This window comes from Hyperolius riggenbachi, chromosome 10 (assembly GCF_040937935.1).
Source record: "Hyperolius riggenbachi isolate aHypRig1 chromosome 10, aHypRig1.pri, whole genome shotgun sequence".
NCBI classification, from domain to species: domain Eukaryota; kingdom Metazoa; phylum Chordata; class Amphibia; order Anura; family Hyperoliidae; genus Hyperolius; species Hyperolius riggenbachi.
Genome location: NC_090655.1, coordinates 78889641 through 78911500, shown reverse-complemented (window position 1 = coordinate 78911500; position 21860 = coordinate 78889641). Strand labels below are relative to the sequence as shown.

At 44.2% G+C, this 21860-nt stretch overlaps 1 protein-coding gene across 2 annotated transcripts in view; it reads left to right on the top strand.

Annotated features, from left to right (window-relative positions):
* The window catches only part of PLPP4 (phospholipid phosphatase 4), a 238766-nt gene that overhangs the window by 106445 nt on the left and 110461 nt on the right, over positions 1-21860 (top strand). For both annotated transcript variants that reach the window (XR_011024584.1, XM_068258847.1), the window contains exons 2-3: positions 3761-3869; positions 18068-18158. Coding sequence is in view for 1 of the 2 variants with exons in the window: in XM_068258847.1 (XP_068114948.1) it covers positions 3761-3869; positions 18068-18158 (200 nt within the window). In the remaining variant the exon portion in view is untranslated. The remainder of the gene's footprint in view (positions 1-3760; positions 3870-18067; positions 18159-21860) is intronic.

Sequence of the window (21860 nt, the reverse complement as noted above, 5' to 3'; positions counted from 1 at the left end):
TCCGCCCATAGCCCCGCCCCCTTGCAGAAGAGGTCACAGGCGCTTCTCTGATCACAAATAGAGAAGCACAAATGACTGCTTCTGCTAGGGGGCATGCCTACAGGGGAAGCCGGGCATCAGGACATCCGGTACGTATGATAAACTTTATTTAAACAGGATAAAAATGCAAATCATAAGCAAAGTATGCCGACTTTTGATAGGCTATCAGGCCTAGCCACTCTTGAGCAATGACAGATGTCCCTACACTATGGGATATGAGTTGACAGGGCAATGTTCATGCTTATGCACTGTACACTGCAAACAGTCTATGGCCACTAAGATAATGTCAGAGGGTGGAGAAACATAGGAAAATAAATAGTGAATACATCAATTACCACTTGGGCCCCCTCTGGTTCAGGGCCCTATAGCAGTTGCTATGGCTACTATGGCTATTGCTACAGCACTGGCTGCACGGGAATTGCAGTCACATTCGCACTGGGAATCGATGCACAAAGCACTTGCACAATTTAAAAGCTCTGCAGCAATTCCTAGTGGGTCCCAGCCCTGAAGGCATTTTAGTACAAAACAACTTCAGCCTGCAGCGGACTTATTTAGGCATTTTTGTGTCCCCATATTCCTGTGCCACGGACGTCCGAAAGGCGTTTAGTACAACGTTTTGTCTCACTACAAGATTTCTACTTTACTCGAAATTTGCAGATAATTCTGATAATCAGTTTCGGATGCACTGCCTTTAGGCGACTGGCCTAGTGAGTGATAGCAGACAGTATCCACAGCACAGCATTGATCACCATGGCCAGTCAGAGGGGAAGCTTTGTGTAATTGGACGGTCTGGTGCTAGCACCTCCGCCTGATTGGTCACGTGGCAAAGCTTTGCATCTGACTGGCCATGGTGATCTCTCCTCGGAGATGGGATTTTAACATAGCATGCCTCGATAAGATGCATATATCGACACCTCACCTGCTTATGATGTCACAGGGAAGCGCGACAGGTGCCACCGGTCGAATGAGGACAGGGAATCGGGGATGTGTGGATGAGAAAGGTTGTGTTTGGTGCCAGGTGGTCCAAACTGTTTGTCCAAACGCCACCCCCTACATTTTGCTGCTCGAATCACGTGATTCAGGTGGCTTCATGGTAGATCTGCCCCTGATCGCAGCCAACGTGCATCTGCTGGGGGAAAAGTGAAGATGGCCACAACTCACTCATGTTTTCTCACTGCAGGCACGTACACTGCTCTTGATGTTAAAAGCTCTTAACCTAATTCACTACCCTTTCAAAAACTGTTGCTAGAGTCTTATAAGACCCAGGCAAGAGTTGCTAACTTTTACCACCTAACAGGTTTGCAGCAACATTAATGATTTTAACAGTTTTCTTCGGCTTGGAGGAATATTAGTAAATCAGGATCATTGCGACAATTTTCTTGGCAAAGAAGTAATTACTGAATGGCAAAAAAAAAGGCACTAGCAGTTTTCAGTGTTTTATTATGTCCCATGTCTAGAGCTAATAAACAGCTCACTGAGCTCATGCAAGAAGTTTATATCCCTGCGCGCTCTGATCCGGATACAAAACTGCATATAAAACAAAGCTAATAATTTCACAGTGAACACTTTGGGGTTGATTTAGTGAAGTTCTCCTGAGCTGGAGAACATTAGAAAACATTTTTTTAAGAGCTGTACTTGGGGACCAGGAGGGTTAATGACTGCACTGCATACAGTATTGCAGCTTTTAACCCCTCCTGTCCATTAAGTGCAGCAGATAGCACCACCAGGCTCCCAAGTGCAGCAATTATTCTCTCCCTCACTTTGCAGCCCAGTATCTTTCCCCCGTCCCTTCCTTGTTAATTGTTGTGGCCAGGACTTTCAGGCCTGTACTTTCTTGGCATGTTCTTTATCAAGAAAGTGTCTCTTACCACCGGGGAAATTTTGTTTCAAATGGAATTGTCACAAATAGCACACACATTACTCACTGTGCTCAGTATTGCTCGTGACTTGTGTATAAGTCGACCCCTATATACTTTTATTTAGTGAGTCCGACTTTAATTTCTAGACTTATAGTCAAGTATATATGGTATATGGCAGAGCCAAACTCCACATTTCTGAAGAGATGTTACCATATAGAACTTATATTGTGTATAAAGATTAGGTTGTTCTAAAAATAACTTTTCTTGGAGGCTTGGAAGGCCATAAACAGGTAGTATCACTGATTTTGATAGGTGGCAGCAACTTACCGTTAAAAGCTTGTAGCAATTGTATATGTGTATGCACCCGCCTGATCTGTCTGCTTATCTGACTCTTTTAAGGCTGGTATATAGATTGTGGATCTGGATGTTGGGTGGTCTATGTCCAGTCAGATGGAGGATTGAAGCAGGGAAACCAGGGGTGGTGTGACAGGGAAAATTGACATATATGCTAGGCGCATGCAAACATTTATTGAAAATTTTCAGCACAGTTATGTTTTTTCTTTTTTGTGTGTTTTCACACATTAAATGCAAGCCTGTAGTGGAAACTAGGTTTGTGGTATTTAAATTGAGTAATTCCACCCTCAATAAGAATCTATTCCAGTACAGCCTAGATCAGGGGTAGGGAACCTATGGCTCGGGAGCCAGATGTGGCTCTTTTGATGGCTACATCTGGATTACAGACAAATTAGTAGTGGTTGATTCACAAAGCTACACTGCTCAAGCAGCACAGCTTAGTGTGGCAATGCAAGTAAAATGTTCAACAGAGGCACGCTACTGCTGTAGCATGCACTACTAACTTATTCGCTTCCCCCAAAACTAGCGGCCGCTCCAATTGTCCCACTCTGGACCCTGTCAGGTCCAGTGACTTTGTAGGACAAGATCCCCGCTCTTTGATTGGGCCAATAGGCTGCCTGTCACTTGACAGTCAGTTTATTGGGACAAAGGGCGGGGATCTCATCCTACAAAGTGAATCAACCCTCAAGTCAGCTAGCTAATTGTACAAGCTATTAGTCGGTATTTCTCCTGTCTGGCTCTCGGGGGAAATTGCTGATGTTCCTGAAACCAAAGAGAAGCTGAAGACGTGTCTGACACTTCCGCTGCCCGACAGATCAACTGTATACCCATAACCATGGCAACAGGGATGTGAGCTCTCTGCTGCACATGCGCACTCCGCACTCACACTGTCCCAGTTTGAAACATATTGTATGGCTCTCGTGGAAATGCATTTTAAAATATGTGACATTTATGGCCTCTCAGCCAAAAAGTTTCCTGACCCCTGGCCTAGATGTATTTCACATGCAAACACAACTCTCATTACAGGTAGATTAATGTATGCGCAATCACACAACTGATAATTTTAGGAACCTTTCAGCAACCGCACAATGTTTTGTTAGGAACCTGTTGAGAATGGCAAACGTTTGCCTTCTAAATGCAGGTAATGTTTATAAAACTGTGTCCAGATCTGTTAAATCACTTATGTTCTTCAGTTTTCTCCACGTGGCTGAGGTGAACCTCTTAAGTCTTTTGACATATTTATTGTTCACTGTAGCATAGTTCTTATTTTTGTAGTCAGTTGCTAAATTTTAAATAGACTCCTGCTAGAAATGCTTTCTTGTGAAGGATCTTTACACCAACTTGCCAAGCTGCATTTTCATCTTATGCTCTGGAAAAAAAGAGTGGGGACTGAGAGCATAACCAATACAGAGTACTTGCTAAACCACTACAAAATCAGCCAGGTTAGATGATGACCATCTTTGTTTGATCTGTAGCTGAAGTAATTCTTTTGTTATTTGTTTTTCCAGGTTTACTGAGTTTTTGGACCCTTTTCAACGTGTTATCCAACCGGAGGAGATCTGGCTGTATAAGAACCCTCTGGTGCAATCGGACAACATACCGACACGACTGATGTTTGTAAGTTGATTCCTACATTTCAGCATTTGGGTGCTCATAACACATGCCCAAGCTGTATCTCATGTGAAATTCTCACTTTTTTTACATATACGGTTTATCTGGGGAATGCCAGGCTCTGGAAGCTAGCATTGTGTGGATAACCTTGGTAAGTCTTTGGGCCCATTTCCACTACTGGGATAATGCAATGCGATTGTCGCATCTCATCCAGCTGCAGGAACTTCTGGTTGTCTCCCGGAAGTCTTCCTATTTGCACTAAGGGGAATTGGATGCATGCTATCAGAATCTGCAGGATTCATCCGATTCTTTTTTTCACAGGTTGCAATGCTTTGCAAATGGAAATTCGCATTCAATGGAAACTACTCCATTGACTTGCATTGGTTTCAGTTCGGATGCATTGCGCTCATAGTATCACATCCCGGCTTGTTATTCTAATTTAATTAGTGGAGGCGCCAGAACAAATAAAATACTACTTACTACTTCAAGTTAAGTAAAATGCCAATAAAATTTTGTTCCATACTGAAAAAGACCCATTGTGTTATTGTGGGAGCGATCATGTTGGTGGGCAGAAAAGCTGCAGAGCCCAAAATTCTAAAAAGTAGCCTGGTCACTGGGATGGGGGGGGGGTGGAGGGTTGGGGGGGTGTAAACCTGTGCTCCTGAAGTGGTTACACAATACCAGTTGCCTGCCTATCCTGCCGACTATGCGTCTGAAAATTTTACCTGTTTTCCATGAACAAGCATGCAACATATCAGGTGTTTGTAGCATTATTGACAGCTATGACAAGATTATCTGCATGGTTGTTTCGGGTGTTTTAGTGGAGGAAAATATGGCAGCCTCCATATCAATCTCACTTCAGTTGTCCTTTAGTGACTTGAAGCCATGGGCTCTTTAAATCTGGCCTAAAACACTCCAAAATCGGAAATTGAAAAAAAAGAGCTTAACAAAACACTGACACATGATCGCTAAACACTCAGAAAATGCCAGTAATTGCTTGACAAAATCGCTCACAAAAGCGCTCAGTGCTTGAGATTTCAATTTATAATGGGAAGAAGGCCTAAGTGCTACTTGAAAGTGTGTGAACCCTTTAGAATGTTCAATATTTCTGCATGAATTATCTAAACTCTGATCTGTCTTTAATGCAGGTTCTCAAACAACATAAAGAGAACTCTCTTAAACCAATAAATACAAAAGTTTGTTTGTTTATGTGTTTATTGATGAAATGATCTAGAATTACCTGTGTTCAGCAATAACTAAAGTTAACATTTTCAACAACTGCTGATCAGTCGGCATATTAGCATTAAGTAACAAAGTGTTAATGGTTTGGAGGTGTCCATGTTGAGAAGATTCACTATAATTTTACATAGGTAACTTAAAATGCTTACCTCACAGATGATAAGAGAATATAATAAGTTTTAAATGAATTTTACTAACGCAATGCGTTTCGTGGGTCAAGCCCACTTCCTCAGGTTTTGTGCCTTAAAAGCTTATCCTCACTAGTGGTATAAGATTTGAGGAATTTTAACCTATTCATCCTTACAGAATAGCTTTACCTTGGGGATGGTGGTGGGTCTTCTCTTATAAAAGGCTTGGTTGAGGCATTTCTGTTGGGTTAGGGTCAGGACTTCATCCCAATAATTCCAAAGCAAACTTTCTTTGGTAGATTGACTTCTTTGTTTAGGACCCCTGTGTTGCTGCATGACTCACGTGACGTTTCACGTGATCTTTGGTAGCTTCACAATGCAAGTAAATTATTCCAAAACATTAGCCTTGTTAGTTAGAAAATTATGCTACATACACACTTGAGATAAAAGTCTTTGGAAAAGGCAAGATCACAGACCAATTTTACCCCATTCCATGTAGTATGAGAGCCATACCTACACAGTCTATTCTATTGAGCTGAGCTCCCCATCAGACAGAAATCTTTGCAAGATGCTGAACACAAAGATGCTGTACACATTCAAAAGATCAGTATCTGCAAAAGATCTGTTACTGCAAAATGCATTCATAGTCTATGATATCTGCAGATCTCATACACAGTAGCGTTCCTACAATAGGGCGCAGGGGGGCGTGGCGCACAGGGTGACAGCCAGCCAGGGGGGTGTCGCCACGACCCCCCATTGTTGCAACAGTGCAGGTCAGGAGGGGAAGAGCAGCGCTGGAAGGAGGGGTGACAGGGATAGCGGCGGGGAGGGGGGAAAGACCCCCCCCCCCCTCCCTCACCTGGGTCCCCTCCTTCCGCCTCTCTTCCCCTCCAAATGACAGCGGGGGCAGCGGGCAACTTACAGGCAGGGCGGGCAGAGACGACTACTCACTTTACTTCTGCGTTCCAGCAGCTGGAACGCTGGGTCGCCGTCACGTGCCTCTTCTCCGCCTCCAATGCGTGTCACAGCATTGGAAGCGGAGAAGAGGCACGTGACGGCGACGGAACGCAGAAGTAAAGTAAGTAGTCTCTGCCCGCCCGCCCTGCCTGTAAGTTGCCCGCTGCCTACGCAGTCATTTGGAGGGGGAGAGAGGCAGAAGGAGGGGTCCCAGGTGAGGGGGGGGGGGATCTTTCCCCCCTCCCCGCCACTGCCCCCACTGCCCCTCCTTCTAGTGCTGCTTCCCCCCTCCTGGAGCAGCTATACTGGGGACGACTAAACTAGCTATACTGGGGGCAACTAAACTAGCTATACTGGGGCAACTAAACTAGCTATACTGGGGGCATCTATACTAGCTATACTGGGGGCATCTATACTAGCTATACTGGGGGCATCTATACTAGCTATAGTGGGGGCAGCTATACTAGCTATAATGGGGGCAGCTATACTAGCTATAATGGGGGAAGCTATACTAGCTATACTGGGGGCAGCTATACTGGGGGCAACTATACTAGCCAATACTTTAAATTACAGTTAGCTCCGCCCCCATCCGGTCATGACCACGCCCAAATTTTTTCCCGGTTGTGGCCACGCCCCCTTTTAAAGAGGGGGTGTCTTTTAATACCCAGCACCGGGTGCCAAATGCCCTAGGTACGCCACTGCTCATACACACCTTGTTTAACAGACATACATCTGCAGATCAGATCCACCAGGATGGATCTTCAGATCTGCAGATGATTGTCAGATCTGCAGATGAATGTCTGTTAAACAAGGTGTGTATGAGGATATTATGATTATGCATTTACTGTATACAGAGCTGACATCTTCTGAAGTGCAGAGTTCATATTCATGTCACTAGATATTCTATGGAAAAAGCTCTCCATCTAATCCTTACCGCCGTCATAGGCTAATTCCTCCACCATATTAGAAGGTCCATTTTTGTGAGCCAAAAAACACCTTATTTATGATTAACATTGTGACTTATGCTGAGCTGCTGTCTTCCTTACACTGTAGCTCTGTTTGCTTGCTGCACATAATGTGAGCAGCTCATTATGAGAATATGCAAGTTATGGCAATGAGCTCCTTTCAGGGCCGGATTACCGACCAGGCAACAAAAGCAGTCGCTTGGGGCCCCATTCAGAGTCAAAGGGGCCCCATCAGCACATAAACCAGCCCTTGCCATCCTGTCAGCGGTGGCTGGATGGTATAATGGTTAAAGAGACTCTGAGCAGTGCAGTAACTATGGAAAGATGCATATCATTTTAAAGCTCTCTTTCTCCTCTTTCCAATGATATATAAACAGCTGCTCTATGCCTTTTAGTTTTCGATATTTTCGCGATCGAAATCTCGGCCACAGGACGACTTTTCTCCAAAGTCAGCGGTGGCTGGATGGTATAATGGTTAAAGGGACTCTTAGCAGTGCAGTAACTATGGAAAGATGCATATCATTTTAAAGCTCTCTTTCTCCTCTTTCCAATGATATATAAACGGCTGCTCTATGCCTTTTAGTTTTTGATATTCTCGCGATCGAAATCGCGGCCACAGGACGACTTTTCTCCAAAGTCAGCGGTGGCTGGATGGTATAATGGTTAAAGGGACTCTGAGCAGTGCAGTAACTATGGAAAGATACATATCATTTTAAAGCTCTCTTTCTCCTCTTCCTAATGATATATAAACAGCTGCTCTATGCCTTTTAGTTTTCGATATTTTCACGATCGAAATCTCGGCCACAGGACGACTTTTCTCCAAAGTCAGCGGTGGCTGGATGGTATAATGGTTAAAGGGACTCTTAGCAGTGCAGTAACTATGGAAAGATGCATATCATTTTAAAGCTCTCTTTCTCCTCTTTCCAATGATATATAAACGGCTGCTCTATGCCTTTTAGTTTATGATATTCTCGCGATCGAAATCGCGGCCACAGGACGACTTTTCTCCAAAGTCAGCGGTGGCTGGATGGTATAATGGTTAAAGGGACTCTGAGCAGTGCAGTAACTATGGAAAGATACATATCATTTTAAAGCTCTCTTTCTCCTCTTTCTAATGATATATAAACGGCTGCTCTATGCCTTTTAGTTTTTGATATTTTTGCGATCGAAATCACGGCCACAGGACGACTTTTCTCCAAAGTTGGCAGCTCGATTCAGCACAATGCAATGAAATATAAGGAACCCAGGGGGATATAATTACAAACATCATGCTGGTAGGTGTGAGGATGTAATGAATTAGTTGTGGGTATGCTTAAAGGCATATCCACAGGCACTGCTTGGAGTCCCTTTAAGGGCTCTGCCGCTGACACAGGAGACCAGGGTTCGAATCTCAGCTCTGCCTGTTCAGTAAGCCAGCACCTATTCAGTAGGAGACCGTAGGCAAGTCTCTCTAACACTGCTACTGCCTATAGGGCACATCCTAGTGGCTGCAGCTCTGGCGCTTTGAGTCCACCAGGAGAAAAGCGCGATATAAATGTTATTTGTCTTGTCTTGTCAAATGATGCCGTGCGCTGCTGATTGTCTTCAGAGCCAGGCTCTCCTCCTAGGTCCCCCTCCTGCTACTGTGCGCTCTGCCGCTGCCCACTCCACCCTCCCTTCCCACAGAGAACCACAGCTGCAGCAAAAATGATAGCAGCAGATGGCAAACGCTCACTCACCTATCCATGATCCAAGCGATAGAGATCCCGTCATCTGAAACCCATCAGTCTCTTCTACAGTGCAGCCGCTCGCTCTGAACTTCCTGTTTCTCAGATCAGACAGGAAGTAGGAAGTAGTAATAGTAGTAGTAACAGAGCGGCAGCACTCTAGAGGAGACAGATGGGCTCCGGATGACGGGACCTCTATTGCTTGTATTGCAATAGGTGAATGTGATTCATCTGGTGCTGTCATTCTCCCCCACTGCGGCTGCCTTCTCTGCTGGACTATCGTATTCACTGGGATGGAGGCTGCATGGTGGCTGTCTAGTTTTGGAGGAAATTGGTTGTTCGGTGGTGGGGGTGGTTATGTAATTCTGTCTGGGGAACGGCTTCTGGGTTGGCGGTGTCCACAGCTTTCTGCTATTGCCAGGCTGGAGATGCAGGGGGAAAGTGCTGCTGCTGTGATATCTGGCGCCCTCTTCACAGGGGTCTCCCAGCCATTCATCTCTCACTCTGCATTTTGCCGCTGCTACTCCCTGCATTGTGCACCCACAGAGGAAAGCGTGCTGTTGCCCATAGCAACCAGTAGCTCGGCTGCCCGGTGTGTGCGGCATATTGCTGTGCAGCTGCATCTTCTGATTCTATTACGACATGATGGGGGGGCCCAAATCAGTTACTTTGCTTAGGGCCCCATTTAGCCTTAATCCGGCTCTGGCTCCTTTTCCTCTATGTAGATATAGTAGTATTTTACTGAGTGCTGTGCTATATTCCTAATTATGGCTTAAGTTGCTGGATAGTGTAACAAATAAAGCGGACCTGAGCTCAGAACTTCCGTTTTGCTCTAAAAGATAAGCAACAGCATAACAACCTTTAAAGAAAAACAATTCTTTGTTACAGCTCATATAAATTCTTCAATAAATCGTACATGTGATATGTTGGCGCTTTATAAATACAATAAATAAATGTGCCTACTGCTTGCTTTCATGGAAAGAGACATAGGGTTAACATCATGTGTTTACAAATTAGCTGCTCTGCCGAGACAGCCGAGATTCCTGAACTGACACAGCTGAGAGATCAAATTACACTTGTGATCAGTCACAAAAAGGGGGAATTAGACAGGCTAAACTCTCTAAATACATCAGGTACACTTTTAGAGCTCTGCCTCTGACACAGGAGACCAGGGTTTCGATCTCTAGGCTAGACTCGCTAACACTGCTACTGCCCCCTAGTGGCTGCAGCTCTAGCGCTTTGAGGCCGCCAGGAGAAAAGCACAATATAAATGTTTCTTGTTTTGTCTAAAGTTGTGTTGTAGTGTTATTAGAAAATGCACTTAGGGCCTTTTTCTTTCCCTCCTACTATCCTGCTGATGTTTTTGCTTTCTTAGATACAGATACAAAACAGAGCGTTATTAAAACAGGAACATCTAAGCCAAAATAACGTTATCAGGTTCTTGTGAGTTCTAAGGCAGAAGAATGTCAGCATAATGCCATTGTGTAGCGAATCAATGAATCTCCATTACTTGTGCATCCAAAGAACAGCTATTCCTGCAGGTCCTGATGCGGGAGAAATGAGAGATGTAAATGGGGGAGGTGCAGAAGATGCTTCGCGTGTAAAGGGGGACTATTCCCATTATTATGTGCTCAGTATAAGGTAGGAATTTGCTAGCAGAAGTATGCTCAATGCAGCAATCTCTCAAAATGCCCTAATCAGAGATCATTTGGTATATATCAATACATTTACCGCCTTGCACCAATTAATATTAATGAGGTTTCAGCATAAACATGACGGAAGATTTCAGCATAAATATGACTGAAGTTGAATTGGAAAGTCACCACCAGTCACCTTGTATTGGTCAGTGCAGCACAAAGTCACAGTAACATAAAATCAAGATGGCGCCTGAGTAGGACGCCTCGGCACACAGGGCTCCGGCTCTGATAGCTTTTCCCCCCCTTCCCTTTGTGGCTTACATGCGCTGGGAGGTCAGAGGAGTTACCCCTGCTCTCCTCATCACGGGGAGCCTGGGCACGCTGTGCTCCGGATCCTGAATCACCCGGATCGCCGCCATTACACCGCCGCAGCCATCCACCACATGGACCACACATGGAGCCGCTCCACCGCCGCAGGAGGTGAGATGCCGATGCGGCCGCTCTGGGGAGGTCAGGCCACTCCACCGCTGCTCTCCTCATCATGGGGGCCTGGGCGCGCTGTGCTCCGGATCCCGGATCGCCGCCATCACATAGCCGCAGCCATCCACCACGTGTACCACACACGGAGCCGCCACTGCACAGTCACGGCCCTCCGTGGCTCTCTGCCGCTGCCTCTCCGCCGCGACTGTCCAGGGTCTCCTCGCTGCTGCTGACTGCCGCTGAAGGCATCCAGGACCTCCACAGAGGAACCTTGCTGGGGCCATCCTGGTCCACCGGCTGCCGGGCCCTGCTCCAACGGCCTGGAGCTGCCACCTTCCACCTGGTCTCCACGGGGTTTGCCAGGCTTAAGTTGTCTAGCATCTGGCTGGGGCCCACCGGACTGGCACCCACTAGCACCTTACCACACAGTGCCAGAGCAGCAGCTGCAGATCTGTCACAGCCTGCCAAGTGAGACATTTAAATGGACTAGGTTGCACTGCAATCTTATGGGGTCTTACCTTCCACTACTTTCTTTCTCACAGTCTCCTACCGCTCCTTCTTTTTTTCTCCTTCTCTCTCACAACCTGCATTTTTCCAAGACATGCGGTGGGGTGTCTGTTATTGCTGTAGAGCAGTTGAGCGCCGCAGTCCGCAGAGTTTAGCAGGCAGCTCCGCTCGACATAGCACTCAGACGGACCCATCTAGCTTAAAGAGAACCTGTACTGAGTAAAAATATTTAAAATAAACACATGAGGTAACTTTAAGTGAACATTACAGAGTTACCTTGCCATCATTTCCTCTCAGAAGCTCACCATTTTCTTCTGACAATAATCCCATCCAGATCTGACAATATTTTGTCAGATCTGAAATATATCAGTTGCTGTCAGTAAAATATCAGTTGCTGTCAGTTATAGCTGAGAGGAAAACGGATGTACCAAGTAATGTTCATGTTTCCCTATGGCTCAAGTGGGCGATGTTACAGTTTAACTGTGTGCTGACCAGAAAGCTGTTATGGGGTAATGGCTATTTTCAAAATGGAGGACGGAAAATTCCCTTGATCATAGTGAACAAATAGGACGCGGGACAGGAGAAAGACACTGAGGAGTAGACTACATGGAAGGCAAGTATGACTTGTGTATGCTTATTTTGACCTTTTATTTTCAGTACAGGTTCTCTTTAAGTTTTGTGTTATGTGCACTGTGTAAATTTTGAAATTGATGACTGCTATACATCTCTGAAACGACCTTTTTGTATTTCTATGATTCTGCTGTTACCGTACCATCACCGACCCTGTATGTGCCAAAAATAATTCCGGGTACAACCCCCGTTGTACTTCGCAAAATAAATGATTCTGATTCTAAAAAAGTGCCCATTAAATTTAAAGGTACAATTTTTTTTATCAGATGCAAGCTTTCAACGCACTTTTTACGATTGTAAGTAATCTGAAGGTAATTCTGGATTGTTTCCTTAAGCGAGTCAATTAGGGCATTTTCTCTCTTCAGTTACAATTGCTGAATCCAACTTTTGGAGCAATTAGAATTTCTGTTCCAGTCAACCAAAGAATCGTTTTACATCAGTTTTTGCCACACACTGTGCAGTTTTCTGTACAGTTTAATCATAAAAAGTGCATCAAAAGATTGCATCTGATGAAAAAATGATACCGTTAATGGGCACCTTAACAGGTAAAGACTCTACAATACCACCAGCAGAATATATTGTAAACCATTATGGAATGAACAGGAGTCAGGCCAGCAGACACAACACATATCACCCTGTCCCAATATTTTGGTGGTGGTGTAGGAAAGGGCTACAGAAGTCCAGCTGTTGCTGAACAAAAGTCATATACAAATAGATCTTCCTATTTTGTTTTATGCACCTTATATTTTGCATTGACCTCCCTTTTATTACTTAGGTTTTTGTCTTCAGCATGCTTTACTGTACTATGCAGTTTGCATTTTTGTAATGAATTTCTACACTGACATAAAGCTTGTCACATGATTAAGTTACTTGCAAGAGCCTCAGCCTGAGGGGCCCAGGTGCTTTTAGGTCAGTCAGTGGAGCCTAGACTGGAGCCGGAGGGGGCTCAGATTGGAGCCTCCAGACTGGCTGGAGATGGGTGCTAGGTTTAATGGGGAGCTAGGGATTGGTAGAGGCTAGCTAAGGACCTAGGGATAGGTACAGACTGGCTGGGGAGCTAGGGGTGTGTGCCAGACTGGCTGGGGGATGAGTGTTAGGCTGAATGGGGAGATGGGGATGGGTACTAGACTGGTTGGGGAGCATGTCTGGATATAAAACTTTGGACTCCAAAGTTTGTATCTCTAGCCTAGTACCCATCCCCAGCTCACCATTCAGCCTAGCACCCATCCTCATCCAGTCTGGTACACACCCTTAACTCTACCAGCCAGTCAGTACCTATCCCTAGCCAGCCTCTACCTATCCTTAGTTCCCCAGCCAGACTAGCACCTATCCCCAGCCAGTCTGGTACTCATCTGTAGCACGCCAGCCAGCCTAGTACCCATCACTAGCTCCTCAGCCAGCTTAGTACCCATCCCCAGTATATTGGTTGGCTTAGTGGCCTTTAAAGAGACTCTGAAGCGAAAATAAATCTCGCTTCAGAGCTTATATTCAGCAGGGGCATGTGTGCCCCTGCTAAAACGCTGCTATCCTGCGGCTGAACGGGGGTCCCTTACCCCCCAAATCCCCCCTTGCAAAATCTACGACCAACTTGGTCGTAGATTTTGCTGCAGTTGAGACAGGGCTAATGGCTGCAGCCCTGCCTCTCAGCGCCGTCTATCAGCGCCGCATCGCCGCCTCTACCCCGCCCCTCTCAGTGAAGGAATACTGAGAGGGGCGGGGGAGAGGCAGAGATACGCGCTGATAGACGCGTGTGAGGCAGGGCTGCGTGCATTAGCCCTGCCTCAAACGGGAAGAGATCCCCGTGAGTAGACAAGGGGATTTGGGGGGTAAGGGACCCCCGTTGTGTGGCGCGATAGCGGCGGTTTAGCAGGGGCACACATGCCCCTGCTGAATATAAGAGCTAAAGCGAGTTTTATACTCGCTTCAGTCTCTCTTTAACAAATTTAGTTGTTTGAGAAGGTGTACTGCATTATGCTGGGAATACACTGCTCGATTCTGCGCCACTTAGATGGCTCGATAGATCATTTCCAACATGTCCGAACTCCCGCCCGATCGTTTACGCACTCGATTCTGCATGGAGGACAATGGGAAAAGGTAAGAAAAACAAGTGGAAGATAAGAGAATCGCCTGCAGAATCGGGCGATCGGGCGCGGAATCGAGTGGCAAAATCGAGCTGTGTTGGCCCAGCATTAAAGGCAGCCAAGCCAGTGAGCATGGTGGTACGGTACCGTATATGGCCTACACTTATGGAACTAGGCCCTGCATATGACACTCGCCCCAGGCCCTGCGTACTCTAAGCCCACCTCTGATACCGTGAATCAGTACACACACACACACACACACACACACACACACACACACACACACGACCTTCCAATGCATACATAGCATGAGGGGCCCTCACATAGGTCTTGATTCACTAAACCGTGATATGACAAATAGCACACCTTATCAAAGATATCACACCTTATCAAAGTAGCATAGCGAGCGCTACAAACCCACAGGGGCTCAGGGCAGGATGAGTGCCATTGCCAGTTAGCAGGCATAAGTTCGTAGTCCTTGCTATGCTACTCTGATAAGGCATGTTAACTTTGATAAGGTTTGCTATCTTTGATAAGGTGTGATATCTTTGAAAAAGGGGTGCTATTTGTCATATCACGGTTTAGTGAATCATTCCCATAGTACGGTATATCACCAGTGAATAAGCTTACCTAACCAAAGTAATCTTAGTGTAAAAAGCAATGAAGTATAAATAAACAGGAAAAAAATATGCTGCACTAACTCATAATAATACTTTATTCAGTTTTCAATAGTCAAAGTATGTTAATAAGACAATCGTATCATACATAAATAATATGACTCGTAACCAGTGCAGTCATAAGTACAACACAACCGTCTATATAGACAGGAAAACACTGATAAGAAATCTCTATTACTGTATTAAACAATCCCAGGTTTCTTCCAGTGCTGGATTGCCAATGTGTAAATATCACCGAACAGAAAAACCAGTATACACCAAATAATACATAAAGTACAATTCAGTGAGCGGAAAGTAATGCTCAAAACTGCTGGAGTGATAATGCCAAGTTATTAGCTGCGAATGAGAGACGATCCCCTTCGGTCCCTAAAGGCTGTTCCGCAGGAGCAACACACATAAAATAAACATAGCCACAGAGGTGCCAAATCCAAAATATTATTTTTTAAAAGGATACATCTGGAGATACAGTGGGTTGCAAAAGTATTTGGCCCCCTTGAAGTTTTCCACATTTTGTCCTATTACTGCCACAAACATGAATCCATTTTATTGGAATTCCACATGAAAGACCACCACAAAGTGGTGTATACATGAGAAGTGGAACGAAAATCATACATGATTCCAAACATTTTTTACAAATAAATAACTGTAAAGTGGTGTGTGCATAATTATTCGGCCCCCTTCGATCTGAGTGCAGTCAGTTGCCTATAGACATTGCCTAATGGGTGCTAATGGCTAAATAGAGTGCTCCTGTGTGTAATCTAATGTCAGTACAAATACAGCTGCTCTGTGAGGGCCTCAGAGGTTGTCTAAGAGAATATTGGGAGCAACAACACCGTGAAGTCCAAAGAACACACCAGACAGGTCCAAGACAAGTCAGGGATCAAGTTATTGAGAAATTTAAAGCAGGCTTAGGCTACAAAAAGATTTCCAAAGCCTTGAACATCCCAAGGAGCACTGTTCAAGTGATCATTCAGAAATGGAAGGAGTATGGCACAACTGTAAACCTACCGAGACAAGGCCATCCACCTAAACTCACAGGCCGAACAAGGAGAGCGCTGATCAGAAATGCAGTCAAGAGGCCCATGGTGACTCTGGACGAGCTGCAGAGATCTACAGCTCAGGTGGGAGACTCTGTCCATAGGACAACTATTAGTCATGCACTGTACAAAGTTGGCCTTTATGGAAGAGTGGCAAGAAGAAAGGCATTGTTAACAGAAAGCATAAGAAGTCCCGTTTGCAGTTTGCCACAAGCCATGTGGGGGACACAGCAACCATGTGGAAGAAGGTGCTCTGGTCAGATGAGACCAAAATGGAACTTTTTGGCCAAAATGCAAAACGCTATGTGTGGCAGAAAACTAACACTGCACATCACTCTGAACACACAATCCCCACTATCAAATATGGCGGTGGCAGCATCATGCTCTGGGGGTGCATCTCTTCAGCAGGGACAGGGAAGCTGGTCAGAGTTGATGGGAAGATGGATGGAGCCAAATACAGGGCAAACTTGTAAGAAAACGTCTTGGAGACTGCAAAAGACTTGAAACTGGGGCGGAGGTTCACCTTCCAGCAGGACAATGACCCTAAACATAAAGCCAGGGCAACAGTGGAATGGTTTAAAACAAAACAGATCTATGTGTTAGAATGGCCCAGTCAAAGTCCAGATCTAAATCCAATCGAGAATCTGGAGCAAGATATGAAAACTGCTGTTCACAAATGCTGTCCATCTAATCTGACTGAGTTGGAGCTGTTTTGCAAAGAAGAATGGGTAAGGATTTCAGTCTCTAGATGTGCAAAGCTGGTAGAGACATACCCTAAAAGACTGGCAGCTGTAATTGCAGCAAAAGGTGGTTCTACAAAGTATTGACTCAGGGGGCCGAATAATTACGCTCACAGAACTTTGCAGTTATTTATTTGTAAAAAATGTTTGGAATCATATATGATTTTCGATCCACTTCTCACATGTACACCACTTTGTATTGGCCTTTCATGTGGAATTCCAATGAAATTGATTCATGTTTGTGGCAGTAATGTGACAAAATGTGGAAAACTTCAAGGGGGCCGAATACATTTGCAACCCACTGTAAATGGATGGCATCCGGTGGCAAAAACAGAAGGCCTTGTTGGAATACCATATTCAGTATAGCAGTTGGCATCTGAGGAAAGAAGTTAAATGATCTCATTGGCTTTTGCAGTGTCGTGGCATGAAGCGCCACTTCCTCAAAAGCAATGCATTGACCGCACCAAACAGCGGCTCATGAAAGGAAGGGCAACACTGAGACTGACTTATATTACTGGATCATAATTTGCAAAGTCTTTGTGATTCATGGAATGTTGCAGAAGATTCTTAAAGGGTACCTTAACTGAGAGGGATATGGATGTTTCCTTTTAAATAATACCAGTTACTTGTCAGTCATGCTGTAGCGGCTGAATCACACACCTGAAACAGCATGCAGCTAATCCAGGCTGACCTCAGTCAGGGCACCTGATCTGCATGCTGGTTCAGGGGCTGTGGCTCTATTAGAGACACAGGATCAGCAGGAGAGTCAGGCAACTGGTATTATTTTAAAAGGAAAAATCCATATCTTTCTAAGTTTAGGTTCCCTTTAAAGCCCTATGTTGAAATGTGTATTTAGCAAAGACAGTCTATTATAGGTATGAGATATATTACCAGCTATAACCACTTGGTGGCAGTGTGTATTTAGAAGGAATAAGGTCTTCTGATTAATATCTGTTTCTCCTTCGTTCTATATTGCTGCACAACAGAAGAAGCTAGATTATAATAGCTTTCTATCACCCTAGTTCAGGCATGGTATTCTACTGCATATTGTGTGGAGTATATTGTGATTTTCAGTTTTTTTTAGCTTTGCATTTAAACCTTTTTTTTATTTTTTCCAGGTTTTTTTTTTGTATTAATAATTTTTGTTAACTGTCTTGCTGGGCATGCATGTGTTGTGTGAATGGTTAATATTACTTTCACAGTTTATAGTGCATTAACCCCAGCTGTCATTTAACATGAGACAAAGCCTGGCTCTTTCCTCTGCACCATTATATATAAATATATATTCGGTTCATAGCAACTAAGGGAAATCATTGGTTTTCTGTAACTTAAATATTCATTTAGAAGAGTTCTGCCTTGCTCCAAAGGTGATATGTACGTATTATTAACCATGCATAATTTTCCTGTTTTATTGCCACAGGCCATTTCATTCCTGACACCCCTGGCGGTTATTTTTGTAGTGAAAATCATCCAGCGAACTGACAGAACTGACATAAAGGAAGCCTGTCTGGGTAAGCAGAGGATGCCTGTAACTAATACAGTAAATGGTCTCATGAAAATGCGCTGTGCTATTGATGGTTTTGTGTGTGAGAGGTATTATCTGCATATCACAGCATGGCTTATTAGTATTATAGCAAGTGACATAATGTCTAGTTTCATACTCCGCTCCTGTCACATATTTTGTCGGTGTAGCTGAGGAAGGAATTGAAGGGGTTGAACGAGGTCACATTAGCAGAGATGAATTAATGCACACAGATGTACAAATACCGCAGCAGGGACAGCCATACTATCCCAGGAAAAAACCACATATATTAAGTAGATAAATACTTGTTCTACTTCCATAACATATATCTAGTACTGACCACATTTTAATTTCAGTGAATTTCATATAGTAAATAAAGATAAAACTGTTCCTGGCATTTTCCAATTTTTCTTCTTCTGACTGAAGCCAATCCTGATGTAATTTCCTCCCTTACTCTTTTTCTCTCCTAGAAGCTGCACTGTCATAACTAGCTTGCTTTGTAAACACATGTGAGCACAGCGTAGATCATATTTCAGCAGCTTCTCCCTTCTTAGGCTAGTGTCAGACTGAACGGCCCTCGTCCAATCAGTGAGGAGCAGGAATGTGAGAGGGTAGATGACTAGCTTCCTTCTCGTTGGCAATGTACCAAATGGAGACAGGCTGACTGAGATAAGATTGATTAAATCAGAAACATTTCTGATCAGATTGGAATGCTTGCAATGCAGGATTAGGTTGCAAGCTGCATAATAAACACAGAGCAGTGGGTAAATGGAATTTGATTTTGTGGCTCACAATCCCGCTTTAAGCTAAGCATACAATTTAAGATTCTTAGACTCCAGCAATATCTCCCTGATAGAATTCCATGGAGGAGTAGTGTTCATTTTACTACCATTCACCACTTGATTATGATTGTATTAGAAAGTGTGATTTAAAGCTATCTACACATGCTGGTCTAAACTCAGCCATGGTGAGCGATAACGACTGCCATTGGCATGTATGGGGAGTAGCGTGTGTACGGGGAATGCACAACGTCTGCTAAAGCACCGCATTATTGAATTGTATTGAATTGCTCTCCTCCCACGCACGGGAATTCGTTCTATCACACATGCTCATCCTCCCCCCACCACCCTGCATAGCAACAGACGTGACGCTAGCCAGGAGGCTGATGACGCATCTGTACAGCATCAGCTATGCTCTGTCACCCAAGGGTTATGTACATTGATGACAGAGATCCCCATGTGGACAGGGCTTAAATGCTGTCACCACTAGCTTTGTGCCAGTAGATGGAGTACAAAGTTAAAGGAAACCTGAGACAATGAAAAAAAATATATATATATACATACCTGGGCTTTCTCTAGCCCGTTTAGGCAGATCGGTCCCTTGCCATCTTCCCAGGCTGCTTGGATACTCCGCTAGTTGTCCCGGTAATTCCTCCATTCGGGGGAACTGCATATGCCCGGCCGCACGCACTCCATATCGCGCTCCCGCTGCCGGGAGCGTTCTACACAGACGCAGACCCCGTCGCACTCCTAGCTACAGGGGTGCGACGGGGAAGCACGGTCGGCCTGTCAGGCGTGACTTGACCTGACTGGCGGACCTTTGTTGACAGCAGAGGATCCATGCGGCCTGGGAGGATGGTAAGGGAGGGAAGTTACCTATTAACTTTTGTATCAAATTGAGCATCTATTGAGCTGTCCTGGTTGTTTAACAGTGGGATCCACCGCGCCCGCATTCAGATGAATGGCAGCGTTCAGTTTAATGTGTTTACTGGTGACTGACGGCAATTGTAGCATCCAGCTTCAACTGTACTTGCAGTTCCGTGTCCCTCTAGGGGCTCAAAACACGAACCGATACCAAACCCTTTTTCCCCGCAGTAGAAAAGTTTTTAGCACCAGCCATCTGTCTGAACCGGCCCAAAGGCTAGCTTCAGAGAATGAAGAATGTGCACAGCCACGTTTAGGCTGTTATAGTTAATCAGTCTTGTTCTAGAGTGTCAGAAAGTGGAGACCCCTCCGCTGTAATGTCCATTTCCCAGGTCACTAGCAAACTTCATAATGAAAACACTTGGGCCCAGATATAGTGATGTTTTCTAATGAGTTTAATGGAAGCTGGCCAGCAAGGCAACTGTTTTAGTACATTTTTGGCAGATTTGGGGAGGAAAAATTAAACCGTGTACTTTCCTCTAAGCATGAAAATAAAGGCATGTCCACCAAAAACAACAATAATTTCTCCTAAATATTCAATTATTCAGCCCATGCTCCACAAAACATTTATATTCTCCAACAACCTCCTGTAGTCAGGGGCTGCTGTAGTGGTATGTAGTGCTGCACAGTAGGTCATTTAATTCATGTACCTTTGTTGACAGCAGGATCATGTTTTGACCATATAAGTTAAAAAGTTGTGAGCAGAGAAGTTGGCTGTTGCAGAAGCTCCACACTACAGGAACAGGATTTAGTTATCCTAATCAGCCCAGGCAGCTGCTTCTAAAGCACAAACTGATTTTTATCTCCATATCATAACTGACACATGCTCCTGATCTTCAGGTATTAGATGAAATTGATTTTGTTCTCTCGCTATTCCCTTTTATGTTTGTTAACACACAGTATAGGTCATGGAATAAGTGTTCATAGCAGGGACCCGACGCGTTCTCCATGCCTAGGGCTTGGTTTGATCTTAGTCCAACTCTGGTTAGGACTTAGTGGTTGCTGGAGAGAAGTGTTGGGTAAACAAAGCATCACAGAACTTATTTCTGCATATAAAATAAAGAGACAGAATTTGTGATTAAGAAGTGTGGACTTTGTAGTACTGCACAGACTAGAATTAAACGATATCGGTCATTCTAGGTACACTTAAATGTCCAGGATAATTATACCTCCTAAGTGGTTGGGAGTATCCAATGAGTTGAGTTCAATGCAGGTTTATTACGAATTTTGTTAAAAAAAGCAAGTTTGTTTCATTTAAGAATATGTTTTGTGGAAAAATGGCTCTAGATCCTGCTATATGAAGTAATCTTGGCAGTACAGTGTTCTCATTTTCTCCAGATTTACAATGAATTACAGAAGACTTGCCACTAACAATTTAGCTCATTCTCGGAAATGTTTTCTCGTGATTATGAAGCTTACTGTTCTTGCCCCCAGCAGCAGCCAGATAATACAAACCCATCCCTTGTCACCCTATTTTCTTATTTCATCTAAAACCAAAGACAATAGTAGACATATTACATTTTATGATTTACTGCCTGCTTTTATTACCTTCTTCTGGATGCACTCCTACTGCTATTGCACCTCCATCACCACTAAACTCAGCTATGCTCCATGCGCTAGTCAGGTGCCAATTTCACTGGCTCCTGACTCTGTGATTACTGTAAGCCAATCACAGCGGTCACAGGGGAAAAATAAAAAAGGCTCTGGTCCTTAAAGTGAATCTATACTATTCCGATTTGTACATTAATAAACATACCAATCGAGTCACTGTGATCTCCTGGATCCCTTGTTTATATATATATATATATATATATATATATATATATATATATATATATATATATATATATATATATATATATATATATATATATATACACATACACACACATACACACACACACACACACACACACACACACACACACACACAGTGTGAATGGAAAGTTTGGGCATCGTTGTTAATTGTCATGATTTTCCTGCATAAA